Here is an 18,711-nt window from a genome sequence, read left to right on the forward strand (position 1 = left end):
TTTCTCTGAGCTACAGCTGTGGACTAGTGGTTAGGGCATAGAGCAGGGGTGTCAAACTGGTTCCAGAAAGGGCAGTTTGGCTGAAGGTTTTCTTACCAACCAAGCAATAGCACACCAGACTCCAGTCATCATGTTCAGACTGGACTCACTTGAGCCCAATCTGAGTTGCAGCCCCACTCCCGCAGACTGCCACTCTGGCTCTTTGAGCAAGACCCTTAACCCCACACTGCTCCTTGTGTGCCCCAAGATGGCAGCCCCACTGCTCCCCAATGGGATAGGTTAAATGAAGAGGTAATTTTCTCCAATGTGAGATCAATAAAGTTCAATTAATTATTAAAGATAAGCCGCTGCTCCAACACAGATCTCTATAGAAAATTGCACAACAGAGTCATAGAGGGCGCTCAGTCTCCTCAGCAGGAAGAATCTGCTCTGAGCTTTCTTATACAGAGCCTCAGTGTTGCGAGTCCAGTCCAGTTTATTATTCAGGTGAACACCTAGGTACTTCATTAATGCTTAATACTGCTGCTGTTCTTACTTTTGGGAAAAAAATAGAATAAACACCATTAACTTCTTGACAGAGCAAGTTAATCCTGCTTGATAGCCACCATAACTTGGTTCGCATGAATATCCATGCAAAGCTGTTAAAAGCACAGAGGGGTTGCTTAATTTAATCAATTTTATATGCACTCAAAGAGATTGGGGGCAAATAGTTTTGTTTTTTAACAATAAACAGTCTTTGGTACCGGGGCTAGAATAAGCTCAGATTTTGGCCTAAGCATATTTTATTCCTTGTTAAAAAGATGTTCCCCTCTTAAAAATTGTACTTTTTTTAACTAAGTATTCGATTCTCGTTCAGAATCTTTTACTCTACAAAGAGTAAATTCCATCTGAAAGATCGCTCAGATTAGAAAGCTTCTTCTCACCTAAGAGCATTAATCACTGTACATTTGAGGTTAATGGTCTTTGCGGTTCAAGTAATAGTAATAGTTCCACAATTGGATTGACTGTTATCTCTCCCTCTATAATCTAGAGATGATTCAAATCTGCTTTGAGGCTCTTCACCATTGCAGATCCTGTAAGTCCGAGGTTTGTTAAGGACACGGCGCTCAGACTTTAAGTCACTGTGTAACTGATGAGGCAACTGTGCCACGTCGTCTAGGAAAAGAGCAGACTAGTTGGGTTCCCACACTTGTGCTCCCTTGGAGCTTACACAAGACACTGGGGTCTTGATTTTCTATTTGGGAAAACATCTAGTGAAGTAGACCCCCCTTCTTCCTTCCTTCACCTATTGCTGGACCTTTTTCAAGTGTTTCCTGTCTCTCTTGCTAAAAGGAAAAGAATTCAGAAAATTAAAGCTACATGTCTAATTAAAGAAAAAAAAAACTGTCAAATGCAGAGAGAAAAAAATAATTTAATAATTGGATGAGTCATTTATTAAGGGCTTTTATGGACAACCTACAATTAATTTGAACCTATAAAGTGGAAGTTTTTTATTCTCCAGTACAGAGATATGAACAAGCAGTTTGAGCTTTGAAGCAAAATGTACAAAAAACATTAAAAAAATGCTTTTCAGTCAAGTGACGAAAACAGTTACAACATATTTAATTGGCCACCCTGGTCTCCTCATAGATTCAGAAATCTCTTTTCTTCAAAAGCCTTGAAACTCAAGTCTCTCATGTTCGCCTGACCAGATGGGTTCTCTGAACCAGCAAATCCATTGTTGCTTTTTCGTGTCCCATGACAACAGAGCAGGTCTTCAGGTGTCAGGTTTCACTGGATCTACTTTCTGAAGCGTTTGAATAGCGGGTGAACGCTCTTGCCTACTGCAGAGGCTTTGTTTCCCCGGCTTTGATATTCCATATAGACTGTGTCATCTGCGCCTGACATGGAGCTCATGGTGCCAGCTCGCCTGGAGAACTGAGGAAACAGAAAGAAAGTGTTAAGATGGAAATGCTTCAACAGTCATTTTTAGAATTGCACTAAAGTGTAGACTTCTTTATATAAAAACACTTGAAGTTAGGGTTTGGCAAAATTATGTTTTATGGATATCTAAACCTTTGTTTTTAGCATTGATATACCATTTGATTTTAGATCATTTAAATCACACCAAACAGCACCTCAAATCTTGTCCAATATGAAAGGGCTTTTATTTTTTTGCCTAACATTTATTAATTTTCTTTTTTAAGATGCATGTCTTATCTCTATCGCTCTATCATAACAATAGCTAATATTTAAAGTGCCTTTCAGAACACCCATGGACTGTGTACAACAAACATAAACAACAATACACAATATTAAAAACACAACATATAATTGGTGGAGGTGTGCAGTCTTTAATGGATGAGTTAAAAAATATTACCATTAAATTATAGCTAATAATACCGTCCTGCTGCTCCATCTGATTCTTTTCAATGAAATTTAATTTCTACAGGAAAAATGCTAACAAAATTTATTTCCTTTTAATTTTACTTCCCAATAACAAATCCATCCACATTTTCTGAATATCAGCACAAAATTGCCATATTGCCAAGGTAGTGCGGTTCACTATTAGGGTTGTCAAAAGTATCGATACTGAAATGTTGGATCCGGATACAATACTCGTTTTTAAAAGTATCGATACAGTGCCACCACCAGTGGCACCTACTGTAAGCAGTCATTCATCTAAAGTGCAGAATAGAGGAAAATGCACTTTCTGAACACTGTGGGATTGATTAATTCTGTGCACTTTTCAGTTTCACACTTTTTTTTTTTTGTAAGAGGTGCAGCTGCTGAGAATTATTTTTGTTTCTTAACTGGTTTGGCTAGTGTCATTGTTATGTGTGCAAAGCATAGCCAAGGAAGGAACACTTAATTTAAATTTGATAAGTTTTTTATCAAGCTTGCTTGATATTGTGCGCAGCATACAACCTTTATTGTATTTATTTATTGTATTTTATTTGTTAATGAAAATATTTCTGTTGAATTTTGGAGTCTGTTTTTATCCTTGTGGTATCGAAAATGGTATCGAGTATCGAATATTTTCCTTAGTATCGGTATCGAGTTGAAAAGTTTAGTATCGTGACAACCCTATTCACTATAGTGAGCTTAATATTCCCCTTCTATTTTTTTCTGGATAGACAAGTCAGAGCAGCTCAATCTCACTGCAGAGCTGAGTCTGTCGGAGTTTTAAGTCGTACAGTGTGAGCAGCAGCTGCGTGCAACGACTGAAAAAAAAAAAAAAAAGAATTGCACAGTATACGCCCGGCTTTATGCAGTAGAGACAAATGATGTCTTTATAACTAGAACTTCCAAGTCAGTAATTTTGATGGTTCTGAGATTTTGACGTACCGGTAAAAAAACTTTTTTACAATAATCATATGTTGGTCACGTTAACCGACTTTTCAAGTTTCTATAGTTCCTTCATTTTAATATTTTTTTTAAAAAGAAAAAAAAATCTGAAAAACAAATATGGTTAAGAATAAATATGGAGAATCAATCAATTTCTGTAACTAAAATTGTCATTTTAAACTTTGAACCAGTGTAGCAAAAAAAAAAACACAACACTTATTTATTTTACTGATTTATTTTTAATGCAAATTTAGACTACAAATGATAATAGCATATAATACAGCCTTAAAAAAAAGTAGTATATATATATATATATATATATATATATATATATATATATATATATATATATATATATATATATATATATATAGACTTGTTTTAAGGTCTACATATCCACAATGGGTTTATATGACACGCTTGAACCATTTCAGTCAATGACATCATCACTAATCTTGCATTCCATTAAGAAAAATGTCACCCGTCATTTAGTTAAAGCCCTCACCTGTGGTCGGACTCCCACTTCGCCTGCCACAACTTCCTCCTCAGCATCCAGGTCTGAAGCAGCCAACACCTTCTGAAGCAGCTGCTGCTGTTCTTCTCTGGTGGAGAACATCAGATTCTCTTCCTCCATACCTGCAAGCTTTGTGATAACCTTTCAAAGAAAAAAGAAACATTAACAAACATGAAACAAAGTTACGTGCAAGCGTAGATGGATTTCACTCTAAATCCATACACATGTTGATTCATATAATGAGATCTAAAACTTTCCGCTTTTAAAAACTATTCATAGTTGTTTAAAGATAGAGATTTGTATCCATATATCTGAACACCAACATCCTAAAACTCAATACATTTTAGATTTAAACTGGATTGAAAAGGGAAGTTATAAAAACCATGTTCTGGAAACAGAATTACCTTCTGACTTTTAAAAAAATTCATTATGAAACAGATCTGCGATATAAAATACAATCTGTCCAGAATTTAAATCATTTGATCCTGCCAAATATGGTAGTGTCTGTGCTGAATCTCTTAAGTCTTCCAAATGGTTTTAGAAAGATCACACCACAAAGCAGAGGGCATGTAAGGTTGACTCCATCCAACTTTAAGCCACCAGTCTAAAGGGATACTTCATGTGATTTGTAAATGACCATAATCCAATTGGTGTGTCTCAATCTGAATAACTTGAGTGAACCCATGAAGGAAAACCCATTCAGACATCACTTCAAGCTCTTTTTTTAAACTTTCTGACCAGGTACATATGTGACTGACATAATCACATCTATCTGATCAAATCCAATTAACATCTTATTAACTATTAAACCTACTTTGACCTTTGAGTATAGACTGGTTATCACTCTTTAATATATAGCAATGAGGCTGTGGCAAAGAGCTGTGACCATAATTTTTCCATGAAGCTCAAACATATCATAGATGCTTTCTGACTTTGTTACCTCTTTTATTTAAAACTTTAACATTTTTGGGGGGGTTCTGTGTGTATTGCATGGTCTCTTTATATGAAAGCCCTCATTGCTGTTAGGTTTAAGGACATAATTATGACTGCTAAACATGTTGAGAAGACCAGCTGCATGAGACCTGACCTTTCTGGCTTGACAAACAAGCAGGAGAGTTCTTCTATCCTATCACACCAAAAAAAACTCCAGGATTAAAGGACTAAAGTCTCAACTGGACCTTGAAAAACAGCTTCATGTGTTAATCTACAGTAGATTTGATTACTGCAACAGCGTCCTCTCAGGTCAGCCTAAAAACTCGATCAGACAGCTGCAGTTCATCCAGAACGCTACTGCTTACACCCTCACTACGACTTAGAGAGAAGAGCCAATCACCTGCATTTCTAAATGTGTTACTATCTATCCTCGTACCACAGAAAATAAACTTTAAAATACTTCCTTATGTATACATGTCACAGAACACCGCAGTACCAATGTTCCTTCTAATTTTTCATGTGTCTGAGCATACACCCAATCTCCCCGAGAATAGTGAGGACCTCTATGTGGAGGCCACACACCAATACTAAACTTTGTATAAACCTGGGATCATAGAAATTTACATTGTTTATTAAAGAGATTACAGCAGCAAATTCCATTAGTTTACTCTAATGTAAGTGCTTTGACCCTCTTAAAAAAAAAAAAACAACCTGTTTGTCATGAGATGAGTTGTATGCTACATGTAAAGCCGCTTTTTCACACAAAACCCAGGTTTTTCAAAACTGGGTAAACCTGCTAAAAATCAACTTTTGGCTGCTTTTACAGGCTCTTTTGACAGAAAGGCTGAGTCTGACCCCCTGCTGTCAAGCTCCGTGGTCACTGTCCCCAACCACTGCGTGTCTGATGACGGCATCACGCTGGGTGAGCGTTAATGATGTCGACAGTGCGCAGAAAATTAGCGAAGTAAATAATGGAGAGCAACAGGAGCAGGACAGGACAGGAGCTAGAGCGTAGTAAGTATGCTTTATTATCTGTCTGAATCTCTCTCACCACCACCATGTTTATCGAATGCAAAGAGATATGTTTCGGCTTGTTAGATCAGAAGCGACTGGCGCCGTGTGCTGAAGTCCGTATGTTGTGTTCAATGGCATCACATAATTTAGTGGTTCAACCACGGTCTGGTCTTGCCACAGCATGCTGATCAGAGCAGAAGCAATTTTAATGCTGGTCACTTGCCAAGTTGTTTGACCCGGGTAGACACGCGTCAGTGAGCTGTTCCTACTGCCAGTAAAAGCAGAATGTTTCCGGGTTTAAACAGGTTTTTTGGCCAAGGGGAAAGGGGTATAAGAATCCTAGTTTAGCCAAGGTGAGGGTCATGCTCTGAAAAAATTAGACATACGTTTTTGTTCACCTTAAAACATGTTATGAAAAATCAATGTGAGCCGTAGCTTGTGATACAGTTTTATTATGCCTGTCTACTAACATTAATCATATAATAGTGTAAGCAATCAATGATTAATATCCATAAACAGGCTTTTAGTTAGCAGTGCATGTAGCTGTACATTGTACACCCTTTACAGTTTTTTTTTTTTGGCTCAAATTAAAAAAATTTGCCGATACGGTCTTCACCGGGCCGCCATCTTGAATTCCCCTAATCTCGCATTAATCTCACATCTTGTGAATCGGAAGAGTCGCATCCTATTGGTCATATGTCGGCATGACGCAGCACGGAGGGGCGTTGTTATTGGTGGAATATCTATCCCTACGGACAATTTCATTGACGGGAAGAAACATTGCGCTGTTTGCAAACAGGTAAGCTTAAAACTTTGAAAACACATCAAATGCTGAATAACTATAGGACTATCTTGACGTTTTTCCTTTGTTCTTTAGGTCTTTCGCACAAGACCTGCTTCCACATCAAGCAACCAGCAGACTGAGGTATTTATGGCCATAAAGACAATATGCTATAAGTAAGATTTAAATACATATATTCCCTCTTACTTAGGTTTTTTTTTATATAAATTTTATTTAGTATAATCTAAAAAAAAAAAAAAAAAATCAGGGTATTAAAACAGTTGTTTCTCCTATTTTCAGTGTTGGTTTTAAATTGAAAAAGAAATGATACACTGATTTAAAATGATACAGAAAAATGTTAATGGCCTTATGTATTTACAGTTTGTTGGATTTTATGTAATGCGCTGCATAGATTTTGTTGTGCGCCATGAAAGCGCAAGCAGTCAACAGCTTAGAGGGAACATTGCTTTGCAACAAAATACATTATAGACTTCTAAGTGTATCACCCACCCAAATCGTAAAGCTCTGCAGTCTAAAATCTATTCGGAACAATCAAGAACCAGAACCAAACATGGAAAAGCAGCTTTTAAGTCTTATGCTCTACTAGTCTGGAATAAACTCCCAGAAAACTAAATCATGTAACCCTCAGTTGCTTTAAATCTAGATTAAAAACGTTGTTGTTTAGAGAGGGCTTTAACTGTGCTACAGTGTCGAAGCATTATTAGTGAAGTTTGTCTAACTTTCCTTTAATTATCTTATTGGTATTTGTATGTTTTAAATAATTATTTCAATGATTTTTACTTATTATTTTTGATTCTAATTGATTATCTAATTACCTTAATGCTTATTTTGTCTCTTTTTTCCACAGGTAGAGTACTTAAATTTTGTTTAGCTACTGAAATGCAAGGTATTAAAAAAACTTCCTTTAAGCCATACAGTTTTTAAATAATGATGATTTAAATTAAAGTTTTTGATTTTTCATTTCATGCAATTCATTTTATTGCCTTTCAGTTACATTCCAACCTTACGATCAGTGTTGCTGAAATTGGAATGCGTTAATTTATGCGTTAATTTATTTGCTTAATTACAAAGCAAAGAGTACATTTGTTTTATGAGTATTTTACACTAGGAATAAAGAATAATGTTTAAAAAACAAAGACCCAGGTCTGGCAAAATAACAGGCATCATCTTGTCTTTATTACTTATTAATTCCCTCACATTAATTCAATAAAATAATAATAAAAATAATTGAACTTTATTGATCTCAAATTGGAGAAATTTACCTCTGCATTTAACCAATCCCCATGGGGAGCAGTGGACTGCCATGATGGGGCAGAGGGACCCAGAGTGGGAGTGGGGCTCGAACTCAGAACCTCAGGATTTAAAGCTCTATGCCCTAACCCAGGGGTTGGCAACCCGTGGCTCCAGAGCCGCATGTGGCTCTTTATTGTCCCCCTTGCGGCTCCCTGGAGCTTTTTAAAAATTTATAAAAATATATATATATTTTTTTGTTCTAATATGGTGTGCAGGAGGTCAAACAAAAATGTATTATGTTTTTTTCAATGCTGTAAACATTTATATAATAAATAAATGTATACAATTTACATCATGGCCATCATTATAACTTGCAACCAGTGCGGCGTGGTGCCAGGCAAACAAAGCGGCGGGTGTGTCTCGGACCATGGATTCCAAAGGGGAAAAAGGAAGATAGCTGATGAGAAAAGAGGATTAAAAGGATGGAGCGAATCATTTGATTTCATTATCAATGCGGAAGCAGCAGTGGATTCCACGCAATGACAGCGTTCACAGCTCATCGCTCACCTCATGCTACTATGCGACATTTGCTCAAGAATAAACATTTAACCTTGAATGCTTATTAATATATAAGCCCACATAGTCCTTTTCTATAGTGGAATAATACACTTAGAGCCCATGTTGCCATATGACACATATATAAGACTTTTACATTTTTGCGGCTCCAGACAAATTTTTTTGTTTGTTTTTTGGTCCAATATGGTTCTTTGAGCAGTTTGGGTTGCTGACCCCTGCCCTAACCATTAGGCCACCAATCCAACCCAGCCTTTTCTTCATTTATCTTCAAGTTGACATGAGAAATGGTGGCAAAATGCTGAAAAGCTTCAGCAGTGAACACACCTTAAAACTGTATCCCTGGTCAACAAGGAACCTCTGCCTCTTAGTGGAATAAGCCATCTCCTGGGTGTCCTGGGACACCAGGGAATAAAAGTAGGCGTTGTACTCCTCAGCCACCATTCCTAAACAGGGAGACAAGGATGTTGATCTCAACTGTTTTTGTTCCTTTATAGTGGTGGATGCAACAGTTGGGAAATGTTGAACACTAAGTGGCAGATAGACTAACCTTTCTTGGCTCTTAAGACTCTACCAAGTCTCTGTGCCTCCTGTCTACGCGATCCACCATGGGAAGAGATCTGGATCAGAACATTGGCTTCTGGCAAGTCGAAGGAAGTGTCTCCAACCTGTTCAGATAATCAGAGTTATGCCGCATTCAAATCAAACAATTTCAACTCATATGGAGCTTTAACAAACAGTTAATAGAGATCAAAATTTTAAGACATTTAAACACATTTTCAGTACTCAGATATGCACAGAAATACGTATTTATTTTATAGTGTTTCAGACTGTAATTACCTAAACAATTTTAGGAGGAAAGAAGCTTGTACATTTCCAATTAGGTGCTTCTGAGCTGATGTTGATTATAAATGTCTTAAAGCCTAAAAAAATAATAGCCCCAAATAAGAAATTATGACTAATTAAACTATCTTCATATATTTCCATGGAGAGGTCTGATAACAGAAAAAAAAACAGACAAGACTCTTCATAGAGCTCAGTTAAAGAAATATGTGAACAAATTGGACCAGAACTTTTTAAAAATATTGATTTAGAAGATAGAGGTCACTTGGAAACCATAAGCTTCAGGTGATAGCAGAAGCACATGGGTTGGCTGCTATTTAATCCCTTTTCTATAGTTGTTCTTTCAGCAGCTGCTGTAGCTATTAAGTATTTGCAGGACCTGTAACCTCATCCACAGTGAGCTGATCCTGCCAGACTTTCCAATAACTTAATCTCCTGTACCATCAGGCGTATAGTGAATTAATTAATGATAGTCTTTCAGAGGCATATTTCCCTGAGAATATCCAATGAGGAGCATCCCAACAAAAGATTTAAGGGCTAAAAATATATCTAAATCTGGTTAAAAGATTCATTAGAAGAGGTGCCAATTAGGGTATGGTTAGGCTTGTTAGGGTGTTAGAGGTGGCAGGTGAAAAGGTGTTTATCAAAAATTATAGACGGTGGAAAAGAACATCGCTGCTCTGACGCAGTTGGTTAACTGGTTTACTCTGATTTAGAGCCATAAATGAGGACAGGATAAAGGCAGATTGACTATTGTGTAAGCATAGCAGCACCAGATCACATTATTAAGAGATACATCAGCCATGAAGAAGAAAGTTACAGATTCATAATGATAGGTGCTTGATTGTCACAATGCTGTTGTTAACTATTATTACTGTTATTTCTTTGTATTTATTGTCTTTTATTACGTAATCCGAAAAGTTCACCAATCCTGAGAAAGAAATTGGTTACATTTAGCAGCTAATGTCAGTCTATGGTAGCATTAATGAAATTAATGTTTTACCTTGGAGATGAAAATGGTGTTTATCTTTGGATTGTGCTTAAAATTTTGCAAAATCTGCATTCGTTCTCCCTGAGAGGTGGGTCCATAGATGAAAGGCCTTGAGAGAAAATAACAATTAATTAAGACCAGATTAATAGGTAGCACCAGAATACAACCAATAAAAATAGATTTGAATTTGGAAACCTACTTGTTGAGACGGATGGCATATTCCTTCAAAGCAAAGACATTGTCGGCAAAGACGATAATCTTGTCATTGCGTCGCTCGTGGAAACGGATGAGGAACTGGCAGGCCCGAAACTTATTGGGGTTCATGGTGTAGAGCAGAATGCGCTTCTTCGTCTTAATGGCCACATACTCTCTGTAAAACTCTGGAGACATGGGGCACCAGACCTAAAACACAGACACAAGTATATTGTAGGGCTGCACTTAACAATTATTTTATTTTATTAATCTGTTGATTAACTGTTCGATTACAAGAGAGATTTTTGACAGAATTTAACCAAGTTAAACTGAACCTCTCCCCTTGAGGAGTTCTGGGTAAAGAATATTAAAGGACATCATTTCTTTAACATCTTAAATTCAAAATATCTTTATCTTATTTTGAAATTTTGGTATAATTCCTGCTATAAGTGGGTCGCTCTGTCAGCTCAAGGCATGTTTCAGAGTCTCTATACTCTGGTTAACGATTAATCGGCTACTAAATTAGATTAGAATAGAATAATACATAGATAGATTAATCACAATTAGTCTGATTAATTGTTTCAGCCCTAGTACATTGCTTTAGTTTTGTGGTGTGATAACAGAGCCATCTGCACCATCCTACTGTAGAATAGCAAAGATTTGGTGCCAACAGATTTTTAAATGGTTCTCAGACTTTGAAAAACCAGATGACACCAGCAATAGACCTTACTGTTTAATATGGATAAGAGACGTTTATATTACAGCTTTAACCTTTATTAAAAGCTTTTGAGTTCAAATTGCTCCTTCATCCTTTTCCGCCAACACTCCACCAATCTTCATAAAAAAAAAAAGTGGAGTAATTGGTATAACTATTCAAAACAGTTATGGTTTTAAAATTTTTCCTTCATATTTCTCCAGTATTTCAATAAAAAAAATGCAGACGAGTCTATTTAGACCGAGTTAAATGAGAATGCTGCAACTATTTTCATTCATTCACCTGTTGCTACACAATGCTAGTCAGCTGACTGAAACATTTTATTTCACTTACAGCAAAGAAACTTACCTGGAGGGAATATTTTTGGTAAAATTATCATTAATAAAACAATATATAAAAAAGAGAGCAGCAAGGAAATTATGATGAAAAACTCATGGTTCTGTTCTGATTTTGCTTACATCTGCTTATTAAAATCGAATGAACTTAACTCTAAATTGATGTATTCATTCCTAATAGAACTAAAATTCTTATTTAAGGTTATTCTTTGATGACAAAGCCATTCACAGCTAGAGTCTTTGTACAGATTTGTGTGAAATAAAAATCATATAAAGTGTTTAAAACTATTCAAACTAATTAATCAGTTAGCTTCTAGTATTAGCAATGTTTTAAGACATGTTCTGTTTCTGTACTTTAAAAACATGCAGTAACATTCTATTAATCTTAAATCAATTAGAGAATCTGACAATTAAGGAATTAGGTTGTTCTTTGAATCTTTATTTCAACTTTGTTCTTTATTTCAAAGATGGAACAAAGTCTTGGTCCTTCTTCTAGAGTTGGTAAACAGGTTACCTGCTTTAGGTTAACACACTACGGCTGCATGTTTCTTGCTTGGATAATTGTTAGCTTGATTTAGCCTAGTATAATCCAATCATCCAGTTATTTCTCTTTTCCTTTTCCTTCATGTTAAATCTCACTTCCAGCATCTTTAGGGATATTAATCTATCTGCACTGTCTGGCTCTACATGACGCAGCAGTAAAACCTTTCCCTCATCAGCATCATTTACTGTATTTAACAAAAACAGCAACTTTTTTTAAAGAATCATATTTAACTTTAAAGGTAATATATAATATTATATGTGTTTTAATATACCATACGTTCCCACTGATGAATCTCATTCTTGAAATCTCTTCTGAAGACTAAATAAAGCTTACCTCTGCACACTGGACTTTTGCAATGTAACCATTGTTCTGCAGCTCCATCCAGTTAGCTTCATACAGCTTAGGACCAATTAGGAAGTTAAGATCCACAATCTTGTCGTCTTCCCTGACCAGTGTGGCGGTGAGCCCTAGTTTGCAGTGGGCTTGGACAATAGTTAAGACCCGTCGAAACATTTTTGCTGGAGAAAGATGTAAAAGGTTTCAAACTTTATCTCCGACCTTTGTTTACATGCAGCCTGATTACTTCCTGAAGCGATGCAGGGAGCCTACCTGGGATGGTATGAACCTCATCCAGGATCATAAGTCCCCACTCCTGTGTGCGCATCCACTCCATGACCTTCTCAGCCTCCCAGGATCGCTTGGTGGTGTGACCCAGCATGGAGTAGGTACTGATTGCCACTGAGCAGCCAATAGGCTTGTCCTTGGCATCGGAGGTGAAGCGGCAGATCTGAGAGTCGTCGATGGTGGACCACATTTTGAACTGCGCTTTCCACTGCTCCACGGACACCGAGGAGTTTCCCAGCACAAGGCAGCGTTTACGCACTGTGCATGCAGCGGTCACACCCACCAGAGACTTGCCAGCTCCTACACAAGAAAATGAAGATCAGACCGTAGATATAAGCAACATTACACTAAAAGGCATTAACATGTTTAGAGAAAATGGACACTTGATGTTTAGTCCTCTTCTGACTCTTACCGCAAGGCAGCACTATGACGCCCGATCTTGCACGGCCATTTCCAAACATCTTGCGCAGACTTTTTTCCTGGTAGGGCCGCAGCACCGCAGTGGGCTTGAGGTCAATGTTGATGTCAGGGTTAACTGTGTCGTTTCGAAAGTCATACTCGGCTAGGAGAGGGTACTCAAGCTGAATGCAACGCTTCTGCAGCTCCTCTATCATTTCCTACGAAGGATCAGGTAAAGATGATGTCAGAACTCTATATGCAATGTGCATTCAGGTAACATAAACACTTCCTCACATAATAAAATCATAAAAAACTATGAAACACCTATGGCTAGTGCAAAGGAGAATCAAAACAAAAATTAGTTGAAATAATTTAGCCTATTTTTTTGGCAAAATCATTCAGAACTTGTTGAAAATAAACATACCTGTCGAATTTCAAAAGACACAGTCTGAGTCTCTTCCTCCTCCTCTTCCTCCTTGTCCATCTGTTCATAGTAGCTGAAGATGTCCTCTGGGACCTGTTGGGTTAAAGCTTGTCCATCGCCTGGCTGCTGTGAGGTGGAGGCACCACCTTTGTCCTGGACACCCTTAGAAATCTGTCAGGAAAATAAAACAGGAGCTGAGCTGAAAATTCAAAGACTACAATGACAATAGTAGCAAATTATTTGCAAAATAAATTAACTTGATTTTTTCTTTATGGTATGAGACCTAATTTTTTAAAGGTTAAGATTAATCACTTAACTGCTGAGGATCGAGTTATCTGACAAATTTATGCAAGAGTGTTTAATCTTTGGTTGCATACCGCAGACTTGCTGTGGATGACTTCAGTAATGAGCTCAGGGTCCGATCCGTCGGCACTTCGCAGGCGACATTCACGAATCACGTTGTCCTGCAGGAGATTCTGAATGACATCAGGGAACGCGCTTTCTACAAAGTACCTGAGAGGAGAGGAGGAAGAGTCAGGGAGTCATTTATGAGGCATCAGAAAGACAGCATCATTTTTTAAAAGCCGATTTTACCTGTTGTGCTTGAGCACAAGCTTGACTTTCCCATAGCTCACAGTGCAAAGCTAGGAGAGAAAAGTTGATTAGAATTAATAACTTAAATAATTAAGCTAAAGTTCCTTTGAAAATGATGCCTTTGTCATACTTTAATAAACTGTACAATGCCATCAGGTACAGATGTCTTGCTTAGTTTCTGCAGGTACTCGACGATATCCGATGTCTGCAGGCCCACACTGACGGCTGCATAGAGCGAGTACGCCGTCAGCTTGTACTCATGGACGTGGTTAGGCCTGCAGACAGGCTCTGCAATGGCCACTAGGAAATCCTGAGCATACTTATACACAGGAGAGAACGCTTCTAGAAAGATGTGCCCATCTGGAGCCTGGAGGAGATATATAGAAAATAGAATTACAAATGTGTTTTCAAACCCAGAAAGGTGCTAGAGTTCTTTTTTTTTTTTTTTAACAATGAAAAAATAAACTTCAAACTTCTTACCACCCAGAGGGGGCGTGAAGAATGGTCTTTCTTGAGCTGCATCTGAACACGGTAGTCTTTGGCTCCATACTCGTCGAGCTTTGTTCCGGACTCATCCACCTGTTTTCCTGCAGCAGCCGGTACAGCCTCCTGGGGCTCACTGGCCGTCACCTCATCCTCATCGTCTTCCTCCTCATAATAACGTTTCTTGGATTTCTTTTCTACACGCCGACAGACCAGTAAAAAAAAAAACATAACTTGCTAGAAAAAAAGGTCTTAAAAATAGAACTGATAAAAAAAAAAAAAAAAAAGATTTTTGATTGTTGACATGGCCCTTTCAAATCGCAACCTGCTCTCCATCACAAATTCCGTCACAAATTTCATTCAATTCAGAAGTCTGGAATCAGAAAGACTTTATTTTCCCCTTTTCTGTAAAGTGTGTGCTTTTGCCGAGTAATATCCTCACACTTATCTGAATCATATTCAGCGTTTAATTACAACTAATTTGATTATCATAAAATGTACTTGATAAAAAAAATTAAAAAAAACATTGCTTGCCTGTGGCTGTGAAACCTGGGATCGATCCGAATACCTCAAATTGTGGCTCCTAGCTCCTATTTCTAGCTCCTATCACTTCACCTTTAATGGCGTCAACAGCAAGAAAACTATCAGGGTTAGAAAATGAGATCCTGACTGCTGTGCTGAAGTTAGACCGTCTTCAGCCTTACCGACATCATTTAATAAGACAGGACACAGATACAGACATGAATGAGGCTCGTCAAATTGGGACTGCAGCTTTCAGGAAAAGAACAAATAATAAGAGTTACCAAACTTAGTGAACAGCTGAGGCTCTCCTTTATAGAAAATAATCCCTGCATTACTGTCAGCACTATTCAGACCGCACTTACTATGGGAGCCGTGGATGCACTTCAATGTGGATTAAGTGTTCTTATTGATTTGAGGTGTTCAGACAGAGCAACTATTCTGTGAGCTGCTCTCAGTAAAACTCGATGCTAGTCTAACACTGTTGCCAACTTGGTGACTTTGTTGCTCCATTAAGTGACTTGACAGACCTCTGTTTTTTTCTCTCTTTCTTTCTTTCTCTCTTTCTTTCTTTCTTTTCAAAAACATAACAAACGTCTCTGGTTGCCTTTCATATGATAATATATATTACAATATTTTCTAGAGAAGAGGAATTGACCAGAGAAATTATAATGATCTGTACAGAAAGAGGGTACTACAGAAAACTTTACCAAAGTCTGGATCTTGACTAGACCCTTCCAACAAATGAATATGCTTGGATCTTCCTGCTGAGGAGACCGAGGTTTTTTGGAGTGCAGGGGGCACTTCTAACGACCTTCTCTGACTCTGTTACAGCATCAGCTATCTTCTATGGAGCCGTCTGATGAAGCTGTGGCTAATCTGTAGCAGAGAGAAAGCGGCTGGATAAGCTGATCAGGCCAGCTCTGTGATTTGATGTCCTCTGGACTCAGTACAAGAGGTGGGAAACAAAATGATCCTAACTAAATTAATATCTCTGTTGGATAATGTTTCCCACCCCATGCATGAAGCTGTTGCTGAACCTGAGAGCTCCTTCAGTGACAGACTGCTGCAGATTCTTCCTCCCAGCAGCTGTAAGACTTTATAACCACCACTGTTCCCAACATTCTCAATAAGTTGTTACATTCATGTTGATTTTGCACAGTTTCTATCTTAGTCAGTTAAATACCATGCTGCCATCACATTTTACACATCTCAGATGGCGCCGATATTCACACATATATAACACAAAAAAAATCCAAAAAGCTATATAGGGGATATATTCTCCAGGTGCAAAGTTTTATACTGTTAAAACACTTTACAGTGCAGTATGTTATCATTTATATTTTAACTCTTCACAATTATATTATTCTTATACATTTTTCTAAGGTCCACATTTGTGTGATTATTTTATTCTATAATCTTCTGTAAACACCAGAATTTCCCCATTGTGGGACAAAAAAGGGATTTTCTATTCTATTCTTAAACATTTTAGGCTTCACTGTGAGATGAAGGGCAGTCTTCCAGGATTTTCTTCCAGGATTTCCTTGTATTTGCTTTCATTCATCTCCACATTAGCTTCTCCTTTTAATCCAGAGGAAAAGCTTTACCACAACACAGCATTTTCCATGCAGGTAAACAAAGAGTACAACATCTGATCAGTACATATTCATCCATTTCCACGTGACAGCAGAGTCCCCAACGTTGCTGAAGGGAAATTTTAAATTTGACCATTTAAGGATTTACTTTTTTGCCTTTCTTCCATAAAGGCTGATTCATTACTTAGTTACAGGCTTATTTTTAGGTGGATAGATAAAAGGTGCTTCTTAAAGCTTGGGATTACAGTTTAATATAATTTGATCTCCCGAGAATGTTAGGTTTACATTTCACCTTTTAGTATTAGAGGTAATAACCCGAAACAAATTATTTTAGTAAAATAATTAAACCCTGCATGTTCAATAAAACAAATTACCCACGTTATATTTCAGCTAACAGTTTAGCTAGCTAGCTAAAGTATGACAAACTATCATCAACATACCTTTATCTCCTTTATCTCTTCTGCCCATCTTAAAAGGTTTAAATGGGCAATGCAGAAAAATAACTAAATGACATATTAAAGTAGAGATATTAAACTCTGTTCAATACCGCATCCATTTTATGCTGTGCTTATTTTTTTTTTTTTCCTTCTTCTTCTTGATTAATGGCAGATTACAACCCTTGTTTATAGGTGTGTAGCGCCACCTACCGCGCCGGAGTACGTAACAAGAATAATCTCCAGTGGGATTTCTACTAAATCCTACATCATATTCCTTATATTCCTAAAAAAGTGTATAATCGCTTTTGTTGCGTTTCTTTCATACTCTCTCTCTTGTTAAACCTTTGCTTCTTCTCTTATGTGAATTGCATCCTTTCTCCATTCAATTCCCTTCAATACAATTAAATATGGTCTCCACTTTTAATTCTTTCACATTCTAAACACTTATACCTTGACAAACCCAGTGTGATCAAATCTAAATCTAGACATAATACTCTCCTCTCTTCGTTTATTTCACACTATTGGCATTATTATCTCAGCTTCCCCTTTTCCACAAGGGATATTTATAATATTAATTATCCTAATAGTTTTTTTTAATTATTTTTTTATTTTACCTATTTTGTCTGCTCCCTGATTTCCATTTCAAAATACATGAGCCAAGCAAACATTCACAATTATTTTGGGATTGTTAAGTTTGAATAAATTTTGTAAAATTTCCAACAATAAATCCTCTCTTTCTTATTCTTAACATTATAGCAGGCTGTTAAAGAATTAACAAAACAAACTACTCTGTCAGGTCTTATTTCCTTTATATAATCCTATAGTTATCCCCATCATCTCTGCTGTGTACCCCACGTAAGACACTTTACATGTGCAAAGCATGCACAGCAAATATTAGTTTAAGGGCTCAAAGCACATAGCATTGAAATGCAAAACGCGCCCTTTTGGAGTTTACTTTGGTTATAAAACAGTCTTGTGTTAGTCTAACTATGTATTATGCCTTTGTAAATATATTACAGAATAGGCTATTTGAAGACACTTGCTGTCAACACAGCTTTGTCTAAATAAATTGTGATTTTGGTAGATAGCCGCAATCATGTTTTTTGGAAGCAAATGGTCTTTATTCATTCCTAACCAATACAGTTTGAGAAATAATGTTTGCTTTATGTATAAAAACACGATAATAACGAAATATCACAATGAAAATAATATGTTTCTGTTTTAAGCATTCTGTTTTTATATCAAATTGATATGTTTTATATAGTATATACATATATTAATTTGAAACTACATATGGTATTCACAGAATGATAGAGCCAAGTTCTTCCTATGATTATTATGAGTATTTTATTCAGAAGAAGTCAGTTCCTTAAAACTCATTAATTTATAAGAAGTTATATGTGAGATGAACTATTTCAAGTGCACTGTGACAGCCAGGTGTTTTGCTCAAAAAGTAAATGCCTCACACATTTAGATTTCACCAAAGGGTAACAGGTTGTATGTAAAACCTAGGATTTGAAATAAATTGGATAAAATTTGTAATAAAATATCCAACCTTTTCATTGAATATACTTATTCATTATGTGTTCTCCAAGTTAGGTGGTCTTGATTTTCTTTTAC

The 18,711-nt window shown here is 36.9% G+C and overlaps 1 protein-coding gene across 1 annotated transcript; it reads right to left on the minus strand.

Annotated features, from left to right (window-relative positions):
- Positions 1 to 1,404: 1,404 nt before the first annotated feature.
- On the minus strand, positions 1,405 to 17,243 carry ercc3 (excision repair cross-complementation group 3). Its single transcript, XM_015371301.1, has 15 exons — positions 17,095 to 17,243; positions 14,538 to 14,737; positions 14,188 to 14,424; positions 14,058 to 14,107; positions 13,841 to 13,976; positions 13,464 to 13,634; positions 13,053 to 13,257; positions 12,626 to 12,940; positions 12,350 to 12,534; positions 10,430 to 10,632; positions 10,243 to 10,339; positions 8,947 to 9,064; positions 8,724 to 8,842; positions 3,833 to 3,982; positions 1,405 to 1,917 (listed from the first exon to the last, which is right to left on the minus strand). The coding sequence occupies exons 1-15, from the start codon at positions 17,120 to 17,122 to the stop codon at positions 1,780 to 1,782; spliced, it is 2,352 nt and encodes a 783-aa protein (XP_015226787.1). The 5' UTR covers positions 17,123 to 17,243; the 3' UTR covers positions 1,405 to 1,779.
- Between the last annotated feature and the right edge of the window lie 1,468 nt (positions 17,244 to 18,711).

This window comes from Cyprinodon variegatus, unplaced genomic scaffold (assembly GCF_000732505.1).
Source record: "Cyprinodon variegatus isolate N-32 unplaced genomic scaffold, C_variegatus-1.0 Scaffold55, whole genome shotgun sequence".
Taxonomy (NCBI): Eukaryota; Metazoa; Chordata; class Actinopteri; order Cyprinodontiformes; family Cyprinodontidae; genus Cyprinodon; species Cyprinodon variegatus.

Coding starts and splice junctions, on each gene's coding strand:
- ercc3 (XM_015371301.1), bottom strand. CDS start 17,122: ATGGGCAGAAGAGATAAAGGAGATAAAG. Junction 12,535..12,625: donor TGAGGTTCATACCATCCCAG/GTAGGCTCCCTG, acceptor ATCTTTCTCCAG/CAAAAATGTTTCGACGGGTC. Junction 10,340..10,429: donor TATGCCATCCGTCTCAACAA/GTAGGTTTCCAA, acceptor TTTTCTCTCAAG/GCCTTTCATCTATGGACCCA.